This window comes from Globicephala melas, chromosome 18 (genome assembly GCF_963455315.2).
Source record: "Globicephala melas chromosome 18, mGloMel1.2, whole genome shotgun sequence".
NCBI lineage: Eukaryota > Metazoa > Chordata > Mammalia > Artiodactyla > Delphinidae > Globicephala > Globicephala melas.
In genome coordinates this window covers 1,262,758-1,277,892 of record NC_083331.1, presented here as the reverse complement: position 1 = coordinate 1,277,892, position 15,135 = coordinate 1,262,758, and the positions used below count along the sequence as shown (strand labels likewise).

Here is a 15,135-nt window from a genome sequence, read left to right as displayed (position 1 = left end):
CGATCGAACCCATGTGCCCTGCAGTGGAAGCGCAGAGTCCTAACCACTGGACCGCCAGGAAATTCCCTAGGTGTTTTTAACCCAAAGTCCCAAGATTTCAGAGAATTAATGAAACCGTGAGATTAAACACAAAATTTGGGGTACTTTTTGAAGTAACCCATTCTTTTGATTTCCAGAGCAGTACCTATGCCCCAAAGAGTTAAAAGCTGCTAACGTAAAGTCTTTGCCTTTAAAGCTTTATTACCTTTCATTAATTTTAATGGCTTTCCACTACTCTGAAAAATGCCCTTCCTCTGTTGAGTAGTGCAGGAGAATTTTGCTGAGCACTTCATGGTGATTATTTACGCCCCTCGGAGACAGTGCAGCACTTATCCCCACATTAGAGACAAAGAAGTGCGACACAGGGAGGGCCCTGACGTCCCAAGTGGCAAGGTCTGTGATTTACACCTTATCTTCTGACTGCAGACAGAGCCCCTGCCCTTGAGCACCGTTTTATACTGCATTTCTACTGCTTAGAATCCCAAAGAACATTGGGGGTTTTTCTTCTTTTTTTCTTATTATAGAAATAATATCATGCATTCTTTAAAAAATGAAATTACAGAACCACATGTTATAGAAAGTGGATCTTTCTTAGACCAGAGATTAGTGAAAGGGACGGAGCTGCCTTCGTGGAGGGGCGTGGGGGCTGTCACTGCGCTCCTTTTTGTGCTTTTTTGAACCACGTGGACATCTCGTCTATTAAGGAAGCAAAATGAGTCTTTCTAAACCTCCGCCCTCCACAGTCTGGATACAGCCAGTGTTTCTCTTTAGCTTTCTCCCGCTCCATTTCCCTGTGTCAACTCCGCTAAAACTCTGTCCTTCCCCACCTTTTATTTTTATGTCTTTTCCTCTTCCTAGAATGATAGTTTTCTCCTCCCTAAATCTACTTTAAAGTTTTAATTCACTGTCCAGCTCTCTTCAACCATTTCTATTCACTTAAGCAAGAAGAGATTTTTGAAATCTTCTCTGAACTTCTCACACTCTTGCTTTGTAGATCGCAGGTCGCCGTCTGCTGGTTGTCTGTGCTCCTCCCTCCTTGACTCTGTCCTGAGGCTCTGGCACTGGGATCTCCGTCCACGGCCCTAACACAGCCAGTGCGTCACCCCCCAGGCCCCCAGGAGGCGTTTGTGGGATGAATCTGTTCCTGGGTGTTCTCCATAATGGCTGCTTATACACTTGAAAGATCGCCGTAGTTTTCTCCCCTTCACTAATTTTTCCCATCCTAGAGTCTCACTTTGTGTTTTATCAAAAACAATAACATTATTGTAACGATAATAACTGCTTTACTGGGAATTTGATATGTTCCATATTTTTTTTGATCTGCACAGTAGTCCTTTGCGCTTGATACTATTTGCATTTACAAAAGAGGAAATTGAGGCTTTCAGAAAGTGAGTTACTGACCCAAGGTAACAAGCTAGTAAGTAGGAGAGAACGAGTGTGAAATATGGCGGCAGAGCCCCAGCTGCTTCCAGGCTCGGGGGCCGCCCTGCACCTGCACGCACTTGGCTGTCCCTCAGGACCTCGCTTCCTTCTTGGGGTCTGCATTCTTGTCCTTTATTAAACTTGCATAAAGATTGCTGACCTCTTTCTTCCCTTCTCCCACAGTTTGCTCCTAAAAATCTTCTTTACTTAATAATTTCCAACCCATTTCTTCCCTCTGCTTTCAGGTATACTTCAAAGTGTATCTCCTCTTAAAAACAACAACAAGGGGCTTCCCTGGTGGCGCAGTGGTTGGGGGTCCGCCTGCCGATGCAGGGGACGCGGGTTCGTGCCCCGGTCCGGGAGGATCCCGCGTGCCGCGGAGTGGCTGGGCCCGTGAGCCATGGCCGCTGGGCTTGCGCGTCCGGAGCCTGTGCTCCGCGACGGGAGAGGCCGCGGCAGTGAGAGGCCCGCGTACCGCAGAAAAACAACAACAACAACAACAAAAATTTGGTTCTTACGTGTTCCAACTACCATTCTATTTTCTCTTCCCTTTGACCGTGGTGGGTCCCCCATAAGTCGTCTGTACCCTGGGCCTCTTTTCCTTCCCAGCAGATTCCAGGCAGCTGGCTTTCATTCTTCCTAACCAAGTTCGGTGGCTTTTCATTCTAACTGCTTGAAAAACTTTCTTCTTTGGAAAAACTTTCTTCTTCGTGCTTTCCCATCCTAGTTGTTTCTGCATCTTTGAATGTTTATTCTTCCTCCTACATTTTTTTAACCCCACTTCACAAGGGCGCCTCGTCCCAATTCTTTTTGTACTGTTCCTTCAGCTGTTTTTAACCATGGAACTCTGACACCACAATACTGTGATCGTCGGTTCACTGTGTCTCAGACGATTTGTTTCCTTTAATAGTTGTCAGACTGAGTTGTCTTTCCTTACTGTGAACTAGCAGGTTAGGGATGTTGTCACACGAGCATGCGCTTGCTGCCCAGACCCGTTCTTGTTGCCAGGCAGGGGGTGGACTGCAGCTGCGCCTTCAGAGGGACGAGGCTGCCTTGCCCTCCCCCAGGGCCCTGGTCGGGGCTTTGGCACTCCCCTTGGCATGTGCGCCCACTAGAGCTCCATTCTCGTATCCCCACCTTCCGAAGGATAGCTGTACCTGAGTGACCTGTTATCCCAATTCAAGTGGAGCAAAACCTAACACCATGGGGGCAGGAGGGAAGTCTGTCTTGTTCAACTTTATATTCTCAGCATGGAGCAGTGTTTGTCACAGGGTAGAGACTGAGTATTTGTTGAATGAATGAACGAAAGAAAGAAAAACAACCTAACCCCCCTCCCATACCCACCCACTCCCTCCACCCGCCAGCATCAAGCTTGTTTCTGGCACTGGCAGCATCACTCTTCTGGCCACCCTCCTAGAAACTGCAGTTTTCTTGGACAGCTGCTGTTACTCCAGTTCTTCTATCTACTCAGTCATCAAGACCCTTAAAAAGGCTTCTTGAAAAGTCTGTTTCGTTTCATCTCATCTCAGAGCAACGGCAGAATTTTGAGTGGAGGAAATGTAGAGGAAAAGGAAATAAGACACCGGGCTTCTGATCCCGATCTGACCACTCGTTTAGAGAGAGAGGGAGATAATCTTGGGCAAACTACTTGTTTTCTCTTTAGGTTTTGGGGTGTTTCTAACCTAAAAAATGAGAGGTTGAGTTAGAAGACCTCTCAGGTCCTTTTTACCTGCTCTGCTTTTCCTACCTTGTATGGGTTCACTTCCCTAGTGTCCACTCTAGCCAAGGTACTACAGAAGGCCCTCAGTAAGGTACACGTTATTCATTTGATAAGGGGATATTTGTATAAATTCCCTTCATCTTGAAGTTTGGTTTAAATTATAAAAGTAATACAGGAACATGATTTAAAAAAATTGTTTTAAGGATACCAAATGAGAAGTGTCTGCCCCTTACCCTGGCACTACTCCCCAGAGGTTGCCATGCTTCTTGTATATCCTTGCAGAAATTTTTTATATATAACAGAATATTGCAAAACTTATATACAATCAATTAACATTTTAACAATGAGAGTGGATAGGTATTAACCAGTACAGATTTGGTTACCTGGGTAGCTGCCTTCTAACAGGTGTAACTGCTAACACTGCTTCAAAATAACACTTTGTGTCTCTCTTATATATGTTAATTCAAGTCTGAAGGTGGATGCATTGTATTGGGATGTGTAAATAGAAAAATACATATATTCTTCTCCCCCCTCAGAGATATGAAACATGCTGTATATCAAACTATTCTGCAGTTTGCTTTTTTCCACTTAATATGTTTGCACTCTTCCAGTTTAGGGTATGTGTCTATTTTGTATGGAGAATTCTTGTTAAAGTCTGTGTAGTGTATCATAAAATGCTTAACTACCTTCATAATTCGTTATTCCTAGTGCTTTGTTATTGAAACCATGTTGTGGTGAGAGCATGTCTATAGAATAAATTTTCTAGCGGCAGAGATCCCGGGCAGAGAGTGTTCATGCCTTACGCTTTTATAGATATGGCCAAATTCTTTTCCAAAAACACTAACATGACATGGTCCATCTACTTTTTAGAGGGTATGTTTAATTTAAATTTTTATTTGAACCTGTTTTCTCTGCTGTTACTATGTCTGTTAGCCCTAATGATCACAAGTAACAGACAACAGCGTAAGCTTTTTAACTCCCCCTTCCCTCCAAAAGAAACTACCATAACGTACGGGGTGGTGTAAGAAAGTGGTGGGTGTCTCCTGTGCCCTGAGGGCAGGAGTGCAAGAAGGGACTGGAGCTGAGACCCGGGGGCCAGAGGGCCTCCTGCAGCTGTCCCTGCTGCTCCCTGGCATCTGCTCACTTCCTACACTGTCGCCCTTAAAATGATTCTCCCTTTCTTATCCCATCCACGTGGCGAAGCGCGGCCATCGTGTGTTACTCAGTTCCACCCCGTGAGATACAGCTCACTGCCCCTCAGCCCTGATTCGTAGGAGAGAGCGTGGACCAGAAGGGGGAGGTGGGTGGGTTCACACAGTCCAGGTAGAAAAGGGGTCTGAAATCCTTTCCTGGAAGGAGAGTGGCCTGTAGACCAGGCGGATACCCCCAGAAGTCTACCGCACTTACAGTAGATCCCGCAGAGTGTGTGTTAGTCAGGTGCTCTAAATCTGTGAACGCTTCAGCTCTAGCGAAAGACCCGTAGTCATTTGTCTTGTTGCCAAGAAGCATTTGTTTGCTTTGGAGGCCACGATACGGAAGAAGGTTAGTATCTCACTGTAATTTTATTATTCTCTATTCATCCAAAATAATGGTTTTAAAGAATTCTTGATTTGTGAAGTCTTGGGACATTTCCCTCATAAATCTCAAAGAACTGGTTTGTCACTTACTTAGATTTCAAAAACCAGAACCTCAGGTTCTGAATGTTCTGCAGGTTCTGGTGGAGCTCTTCGTTCAGTTGGCTTTTTGTTTTTGTCTGTGCTGTGTGGCATGCGGGATCCTCGTTCCCCGACCAGGGATTGAACCCGCACCCCTGCGTTGGGAGCATGGAGTCCTAACCACTGGACCGCCAGGAAGTCCCCTCCAGTTGGCTTCTTTTCTCTCAGAGTACTTGAGCGGAGTGGGGAGAGCAAGCCTTACCTGATGCAGCTTCTCTGACCCTGCCTTGTGTCCTCCTCCTTTCCCCTCTGCTCCAAGCACACCGGCCCCTCGCTGTTCGTGCACCCTGAGCACCCTCCCACCCGAGGCCTGTGCCGTCTCCTCAGATTCCTCTTTTCCCACAGATCTGTGTGACTGACCAGCTCCCTTCTTTCAGTTTCAGTTTTCTCAAATGACTCTAAAATTACATTACCCCAACTCCCCTTCCCTGCTTTATGTTTCCTGTCAGCACCTATCACTAATATACGACTTATTTTGTCACCTTACCTTGGTTTTTACTCCCCGTCTTTTCCACTAGAGCATGAGTTCCGTGAAGGCGGGGATTTATGCCGAGAGCAGTATCTGGCCCCTAGTAGGTGCTCGTTGTGTTTGAATGAATGAAAATACAAACTGTGTATATTAGAATTCACTGGGAAGAAGTTTAGAGTTCTTTCGCAATAGTATGTTTGCAATTTTGCTATTTATCTGGGATGGGGTGGGAGATGATTGAGAACGTTCGTTTTGATATTTTACTACAGACATCATGGTACAGTAGGAGAAGATACTTGATTTAGGTCTTAGTGTATCTGAGTTTTGCCACTAAACTACATGTCTGACTTTATACCAGTTCCTTATTTCCTTGGATCTCCTTATTCATCTGAACATTGCTGGGCCAGCTACATTTCTGAGGTTCCCTTCTGCCTCTCGACATTTGGATTTCATAAACTCTCCAATGAACTTTGGTATTATTTTAAAATTATTAGTTGTCAGTTTCCTAGAGTTGTTTCTAAGAAATGAAAGCAAATTTTATAGTCAAGTGAACTCAACTCTAAACATACATTCTTCAACAACTTCCTTTTAATTCTTAAATGTAGCCATCAGATACTGTGAAAGATGTCAGCTGATTAAGCCTGACCGTGCGCATCACTGCTCAGCATGTGACATGTAAGTGTTTCTCTTTGGCTTTCATTTAACCCCAGTACTGGAACTGGAGATGGGAGAACAGAAAGTGCAGGAACTTAGCAAAAGCACTGCATCCTCTCCCATTATTTGCTCTGTATGCAGAGCTAACATAAATATGTATGTAAGCTAGAATATACTTTGAAGTAATCTTTGATAACAGTTCCTGTACCAGTTGTTAGAATTTTTTTGAAGTATGTGTACTTCTTGTGCATATGCTTAATGTAGTATTGATGACCAAGTAAGTAATACCCCCCCCTTGAGAAAGATAACTTTAATTCCTGGATTAAAAAGACCATCATGGCACTTTTCTTGTTTTTATTATTAATGTTGGTATTAAAACCTAACAATCCACAAAAATATGACTTTCTTTTTTTGATATTTACTTATGTATTTATTTGGCTGCACTGGCTCTTAGTTGCAGCACACAGGATCTTTAGTTGTGGCGTGTAGGATCTAGTTCCCTGACTAGGGATCAAACCCTGGTCCCCTGCATTGGGAGCATGGAGTCTTAACCACTGGACCACCAGAGAAGTCCCATTATTACTTTCAGTTACCACCTCTGAAGTTGTTCCCCCAAAAATTTCAAAGATTTTATCCCTTATGCTCTTGTGAGAAGGTAGTGTGTTGAAAGAAAGACCCCTAGTGTGGGAATTCCAGTGAGTCCTTGAACTCGAGTGAGACAAGTCGTTTAACCTTTTGGGTATCAGTTTACTTATTTGTTGTATTACTTGAAATGATCCCTTGTCTAACTTTATGCAAATATACATTACGTATACTGGTGGGGAGGCAAATTTGGGGTTTTTCTTTTTCTGATTATAAAAGTACAGTGGTTCTTATACATGGGATAGAATTGTATAAAATCTGTGGAAAAAAAATAACCACCTACAAGCCCATCAGTGTTAATATTTTAACAATATTTGCTTCTAAAGTTTTATCACTTGCACGTTTGAAATAACTTTCATTTTACTTTCCTCAGCTGACTTTGTAAACTAGATCTAGTTAATGTACCAAGTGCTATATGCACCACATCTGTATATTAAAATGTTGTTTGATGTGGTCCAAGTCAGCTGGCTATGCTCAGCTGATTTCTCAGTGTGAAAAGTCATTACTTCTTACCTACGAAAGTATTTGTGGAAATAACAGAAATGGTCTCTAACCTAATGTCTACAGGGTTGGTTTTTCTAAGATGTATTGCTGAAGAGAAAATTTTAAGTAAAAAACAAAAATTATCAGAAATTAGAATCAGGGAAATTTTTCTACGTGGATTTTCTTATGCTCGTTTGTTTCTTAGGTGTGTTCTTAAGATGGATCACCACTGCCCTTGGTACGTGTAAACCACAGAGGAAATGACGTGGGGCTGGAGAGGTGGGAGGGGGGTACTTGGAGTGATTTACCTCAGCATTCCTAAATGGTGAAGGTTAATTTAATTACTCATAGATATCAAGATTGATCTAGTTTTATGTTTCTGCTACATGTTTTCCTTTAAAAATACATTCTGATGTTATTAACCCAAATAATTGTCTACTAAGAATTAACATTGAAATTCCAAATTCCTTACAGAATTTATTTAAAACACACATCCATAATTAAGACACTTGCTCTCTACTTCCCAAATGACCCATTTTCTAGTTATAGTGATTTTAAGTTTCTTCATCTGTCCTATTTGTTATTATTATGGTAAAAAAAAACATTAAATTTGCCGTCTTAGCCTTTTTTTTTTTTTTTTTTTTTTTGCGGTACGTGGGCCTCTCACTGTTGTGGCCTCTCCCGTTGCGGAGCACAGGCTCCGGCTCGCAGGCTCAGCGGCCACGGCTCACGGGCCTAGCTGCTCCGCGGCATGTGGGATCTTCCTGGACCGGGGCACGAACCCGCGTCCCCTGCATCGGCAGGCGGACTCTCAACCACTGCGCCACCAGGGAAGCCCCGTCTTAGCCATTTTTAAGTGTACAGTTCAGCAGTGTTAAGTATGTTCACATTGTTTTGCAACCAGTGTCCAGAACTTTTTCATCTTGCAAAACTGAAACTCGGTACCCATTAAACACTCCCCACTCCCCTCCCCTCAGCCCCTGGCAAACACCATTCTAGTGTTTGTTTCTGTGAGTTTGTCTTATTTTTACAGTGTGATTTTCTTTATTCTTCTAGGGTGAATAACTGTGTGGGATTTTCTAATTACAAATTCTTCCTGCTGTTTCTATTGTACTCTCTATTATATTGCCTTTTCGTGGCTACAACAGTTTTACAGTACTTTATAAAATTTTGGACGGTAAGTCTTTTTTTCTATCTTAAAACATATATTTAGGGCTTTTTAATATGCTATTTCATAAATAATTCCTTCATTCTTTATTATAAGTAGACATACTTAATTTTACTAGTTAGAGTTTATAATGGCTCAGAAGACAGTTGGGGTTAAAATTTACCTTCATATATACATGTTTGTAAATAAATGAATATTAAACAGGATATAGTGAGCTTCTTTTAGTAATCCAAACTGTTTCGAACCATAGTATCAGTTTTAGGGAAGTAATTACTTTTATTTCAGATGATGAGACTCAATGCAGTTTTACAGTAATAAAAGTGAAATCCCCAGCCCCAGGTAACCACTAATCTGTTTCCTGTCTCTGGAGATATTAATACTTTTTCTGTTGTGAGTTGCAAATTGTGAGTTTTTCCACAATTTTGATCGATGTCTTGTAACCCTGTTTGCTTTTGTTTTTACTAAATCAAAATTTTATATTTTTAAGGCAGTACTTTTAAATTACAATTTCTGGCTTTATTCTGTTCACTGTAAATTTATACAGATATTTACCCAGCTTTTCTTCTGGCATTTTTATTGTGTTTTTTTTTCCTCCCTCCCTTTAAATCTTTGATTTTGAAGGTGAGGGTTATTGTGGTTAAAGGTACTTTTGTATTTACTCTTCCTAAAAATCCTATGAAGGTATTTTATTTTATTTTATTTTATTTATTTATTTATTTTTGGCTGTGTTGCAAAACCATTGCGCCACCAGGGAAGTCCCTATGAAGGTATTTTAAAATGTAGGTTTTATTTTTCTTCAGGTATGGTGAAGCTGACAGATCAGGAGATGATAACCATTGAAAAGATAGTTTGTTACTCACAGTTCCAAGGGAGGGTTCATGCCACCCCGTGCAGGGCCACACAGGGAAGCACCAGAGTTGCTTAGGAAGCAGAAGGCGCAGGGCCCGTGGGAAAGCATGGTGAGGCAGGGTAGATGCACTTAGGGTTAACTAGTCTGAATAATTTCAGTGATCTCCGAGGATGCAGGCTGTCCCCCTAGAGTGTGAGAGCCAGAGAAAGGAGGTGTTTTGGAGTATGGGCTCTGGATTGATTAGTTTGTATATGAGAGGTACATTCCTTGCTATCTCGGTAAGAATTGGATGGCCCTGGGAGAGGCACTCTCTCCCCAGTCAGCAAGGCTCCAGATGCAAGAGCATCAAGAATACAGAAAGGAAGAAAGTATAATGAGTGCAGAAGGAGCTACTATTATTCCAGCTTTCAGAGTTGGAAACTGAGGTTGCAAAAGTTAGGTAACTAACAAGGTCACATACTTAGTAGTATAGGAAGCCAAAATTTTAACTTAGATCTTTCTCTTCCGACATCCAGATACTTGAGTCATCAAACAGAATTAATTTTCCAGGAAATGTCTAATACATTTTGGAAGGATATTCATTAAAACATCATTAGACTTTTAAAGCTTGGGTATTTAAAACCAGGGTATGCTAGCACTTGCAGTCCCTTTGTGCATATTAGAAACGAGCACCTCAGTTCTGTGTGGTATCAGCCTAATGAATTTTAGCCCCTGTTGTTCCCCTAGTTGGGCAGCTTTGTTCAGTGTACAACCTACTTCACCATATTCAGTGGTCCTATTTAAATGAAGAGGAGGGAATTCCCTGGTGGTCCAGTGGTTAGGACCGCTGCTTTCACTGTTGTGGCCCAGGGTTCAATCCCTGGTTTGGGAACTAAGATCCTACAAACTGTGCAGCACAGCCAAAAATTCTTTTCAAATAATAAATGAAGATGAATCTGTGCCAGATGAAAGAAGTCCAAATTGTAGAATTTCCCATTTCTTTATCAGAAACTTATGTTTGCATGTGATGATTTATTAATTAAAATATAAATATTTTAAAACTTTTTGAGGGCTTCCCTGGTGGCGCAGTGGTTGAGAATCCGCCTGCCAGTGTAGGGGACACGGGTTCTAGCCCTGGTCCGGGAAGATCCCACATGCTGCGGAGCAACTAAGCCCATGTGCCACAACTAGTGAGCCTGTGCTCTAGAGCCCCCGAGCCACAACTACTGAAGCCTGCGCACCACAACTACTGAAGCCCGCATGCCTAGAGCCCGTGCTCCACAATAAGAGAAGTCACTGCATTGAGAAGCCCGCATACCACAAAGAGTAGCCCCTGCTCGTCGCAACTAGAGAAAGCCCGCACGCAGCAACAGACCCAACGCAGGCAAAAATAATAATAAACAAACAACAACAACAAAATTTTTGAGTCATCATGAGTAAGGAAAGACTAATAAACTAAAGTCTACTTTTTTCTCCATTCTTCAACAATTACTATGTGCCAGGCACATATGTTCTAGGCACTTGGGATATATCAATATACAGAAGAGACCAAGAGCTCTGTCTTTGTAGAATGTACTTTTGAGAAAGGGGAAACAAATAATAAACATCATAAATAAGTAAATTATATTGTATATTAGAAAGTAAATGCTGTGAAGAACAAGTAGAGCAGAGTAAGGGATTTAGCAAGTGTGTGGGGAGGGAGGTGTGACGGGCGCAGGTTATAGCACTAAAGAGAGTGATCGTGGCAGACCTCCATAAGAAGATTAAATTTGAGCAAGACTTGAAGGAACTTAGTGGATATCCGAGATAAGAATATTTATGCGGGATTTCTCTGGCGTTCCAGTGGTTAAGACTCCACGCTTCCAATGCAGGGGGCATGGGTTCGATCCCTGGTCAGGGAACCAAGATCCCACATGCCACACGGCACAGGGGAAGAAAAAAAAGAACATTTATGCACCCAACAAAGGAGCACCTAAATATATAAAGTAGATATTAACAGAAGTAAAGGGAGAAATAGACAGCAAGACAATAATAGTAAGGGACTTTAATACCCCACTTTCATCAGTGGATGAATCATCTAGACAGAAATGAAATAAAGAAACATTGGACTTAAATGACACTTTAGTCCAAATGGACTTAACAAATTTATACAGAACACTTCATCCAAAAGCAACAGAATACACGTTTTTCTCAAGTGCATATGGAACGTCCTCCATGATAGGTTACGTGTTAGGTCACAAAACAAGTCTTGCAAATTTAAGAATATTGAAATCATAGCAAGCATCTTTTTTAATTACAGTGATATGAAACTAGAAATCAATTCCAAGAAAAAAAAACTGGAAAATTCACAAATATGTTTAGATTAAACATGCAACTGAACAACCAATGGATGAAAGAAGGAATCAAAAAATATCTTGAGACAAATGAAAATGGAAATACAACATAACAAAACATATGGGATGCAGCAGAAGCAGTTCTAAGAGGGAAGTTCATAGAGATAAACCTGTGTTAAGAAGTAAGAAAGATCTCAAGTAACCTAATTTTACACTTCAAGGAACTAGAAAAAGAAAAAAGCCTGAAGTTAGGGGCTTCCCTGGTGGTCCAGTGGTTAAGACTCCATGCTGCCATTGCAGGGGGCTTGAGTTCAGTCCCTGACTGGGGAACTAAGATCCCACATGCCCTGCAGAGCAGCCAAGATTAAAATTTTTTAAAAAGCGCTAAAAGGAAGGAAATAAAGATCAGAGTGAAAATAAATGGAACAGAAACTAAAAAGATGAGTGAAACTAAGAGCTGTTTTTTGGGGGTTTTGTTTTGTCTATTTTTGGCTGAGTTGGGTCTTTGTTGTTGCACGCAGGCTTTCTCTAGTTGTGGTGAACGGGGGCTACTCCTCCTTGTGGGTGCACAGGCTTCTCATTGCGGTGGCTTCTCTTGTGTGGAGCACGGGCTCTAGGTGTGTGGGCTTCAGTAGTTGTGGCATGCGGGCTCAGGAGTTGTGGCTCGGGGGCTCTAGAGCATAGGCTCAGTAGTTGCAGCGCACGGGCTTAGTTGCTCCACGGTATGTGGGATCTTCACGGACCAGGGATCGAACCCATGTCCCCTGCATTGGCAGGCAGATTCTTAACCACTGTGCCACCAGGGAAGTCCTCTTTCATTTCTGATTTTGAGTCTTCTCTTTTTTTCTTGGTGAGACAAGGGAAAGGCCTGTCTATTCTGTTTATCTTTACAAGAAACCAGCTCTTAGGGCTTTCCTGGTGGTGCAACTAGAGAACCTAGAGAAATCCAGTGCACAGCAACAAAGATCCAACACAGCCAAAAATAAATACTAAAAAAAAAGAGAGAGAGACATTACAACTGATAAATACAAAGGATCAAAGAGATTTCTATGAACAATTATATGCCAGTTAATTGGATAACCTAGAAAAAATGGATAAATTCCTAGAAACATACAACCTACCAAGACTGAATCATGAAGAAATAGAAAATCTGAACAGACTCATTAATAGTAAGGAGATTGAATAAGTAATCAAAAACGTCCCAACAAACAAAAGTCCCAGACCAGGTGGCTTCACAGGTGAAGAGTTAACACCTGTCCTTCTCAGACTTCCCAAAAATGGAAGAGAGAACACTTCCAGATTCACTTTATAAGGTCAGTGTTACCCCAATAGTAAAACCAAACAAGGTCACCACAAGAAAATTACAGGCCAGTATCCCTGATGAACATAGATTTAAAAATCCTCAACAAAATATTAGCAAACCAAATTCAACAATACATTAAAAGGACCATACACTATGATCAAGTGGGATTTATTCCAGGGAGGCAAGGATGGTTCAACATCTGCACATCAGTCAACGTGATACACCACATTAACAGAATGAAGGATAAAAATTGTATCATCATCTCAATAGATGCAGAAAAAGCATTTGTCAAAATTCAGCATCCATTTATGATAAAAGCTGTCAACAAAATGGGTATAGAGGGAATGCACCTCAGCTTAATAAAGGCCATATATTGACAAGCCTACAGCTAACATCATACTCAGTGGTGAAAAGCTGAAAGCTTTTCCTCTAATATCAGGAACAAGACAAGGTTGCCCATTCTTGCCACTTTTATTCAACATAGTATCGAAAGTCTTAGGCAGCCAGGACAGTTAGGCAAGTAAAAGAAATAAAATGCATCCAGATAGGAAAGGAAGAAGTAAAACTGTCTCTGTTTTCAAGTGACATATTAGAAAATTATAGAGTCTACAAAAAAACTGTTAGAAAAAAATAATCTGTGATTATGGATTGGAAGAATTCATATTGTTTAAAATGTCCATACTACCCAAAGCAGTCTACAGAGTCAGTGCCGTCCCCATCAAAATTCCAATGCCATTTTCCACAGAAACAGAACAATCCTAAAATGCGCGTAGAACCACAAAAGAGCCAAATAACCAAAGCAGGCTTGAAGAAAAAGAACAACGCCAGAGGCATCTCACTTCCTGGTTTCAAATTATATCACACATCTGTAGTAATCAAAACAGTATGTTATTGGAATAAAAACAGACACATAGATCAGTGGAACAGAATAAGAGAGCACAGAGATCAACCCATGCACATACGGTCAGTTAATTTATGACAAGGAGCCAAGAAGGTACAATGGGGAAAGGACAGTCTCTTCAGTAAAGGATGCTGGGAAACCTGGGCAGCCACATGCAAAAGAGTGAAACTGAACCTCAATCCTACATCATAGGCAAAGATCAATTCCAAATGGACTAGAGACTTGAACATGAGACCTGAAATCGTAAATCTAGAAGAAAATACAGGTGGTAAGCTCCTTGACATCAGCCTTGGCGATGAGTTTTTGGATTTGACATCAAATGCAAAAGCCACAAAAGCAAAACTAAACAAGTGGGACCATGTCACACTAGAAGCTTCTGCACAGAAAAGGAAATCATTAACAAAATGAAAAGGCAGCCTGCTAAATGGAAGAAAATATTTGAAAATTGTGTATCTGATAAGGAGTAATATTCAAAATATATAAAGAACTCATACAACTTAATAGCAAAAACAAAACAATCTGATTAAAAAATGGTCAGGGGCTTCCCTGGTGGCGCAGTGGTTGAGAGTCTGCCTGCCGATGCAGGGGACAACAGGTTCGTGCCCCGGTCCGGGAAGATCCCACATGCCGCGGAGCGGCTGGGCCCGTGAGCCATGGCCGCTGAGCCTGTGTGTCCGGAGCCTGTGCTCCGCAAAGGGAGAGGCCGCAGCAGTGAGAGGCCCGCGTACCACCAAAAAAACAAAAACAAAAACAACAACAACAACAACAAAAAATGGTCAGAAGATCTGAATAGACATTTTTCCAGTGAAGACATGCAGATGGCCAACAGACACCTGCAAAGATGCTCAGCATCACTAAGCATCAGGGAAGTGCAAACCAGACCACGGCAGGGTACCACCTCACACCTGTCAGAATGGCCATTACCAAAAAGACAAGAAATAACAAGTTTTGGCAAGGATGTGGAGAAAAGGGAGCCCTTGTGTGCTGTTGGTGGGAGTGTAAATTAGCGCGGCCATTATGGAGAATGGTACGGAGAGTCCTCAAAAAATTAAAATTAGAACTATTATACAATCCAGGAATTCCACTGCTGGGAGTATATCCAAAAGAAAGGAAAACACTAACTCAAAAAGATATCTGCATCCCTGTGTTCATTGCAGCATTGTTTATGACAGCCAAGACATGAAAACACTCTTAAGTTTACATTGGTGGATGAAGAAATTGTGGTATAAATATGCAACGGAATTTATACCGTTGCATAAATGGTATAAATTCTGCCATAGAACAAGAAGGAAATCTTGCCGTTTTTGACAACTCAGATGGACCTTGAGGGCATTATCATAAGGGAATAAAGTCAGACAGAGAAAAACAAATACCATATTATCTAACTTTTATGTGGAATAAAAAAAAAACCCATAGATACAAAGAACATTTTGGTGGTTGTCAGAGGTGGGGGGTGG

The 15,135-nt window shown here is 41.6% G+C and overlaps 1 protein-coding gene across 7 annotated transcripts in view; it reads left to right on the top strand.

Moving 5' to 3' along the window:
- ZDHHC20 (zinc finger DHHC-type palmitoyltransferase 20) overlaps positions 1–15,135 on the top strand; it is a 73,243-nt gene that overhangs the window by 39,871 nt on the left and 18,237 nt on the right. For all 7 annotated transcript variants that reach the window (XR_009559756.1, XR_009559755.1, XM_060287900.2 and 4 more), the window contains exons 5-7: positions 5,971–6,040; positions 7,350–7,382; positions 8,201–8,321. Coding sequence is in view for 5 of the 7 variants with exons in the window: in XM_060287900.2 (XP_060143883.1) it covers positions 5,971–6,040; positions 7,350–7,382; positions 8,201–8,321 (224 nt within the window). In the remaining 2 variants the exon portion in view is untranslated. The remainder of the gene's footprint in view (positions 1–5,970; positions 6,041–7,349; positions 7,383–8,200; positions 8,322–15,135) is intronic.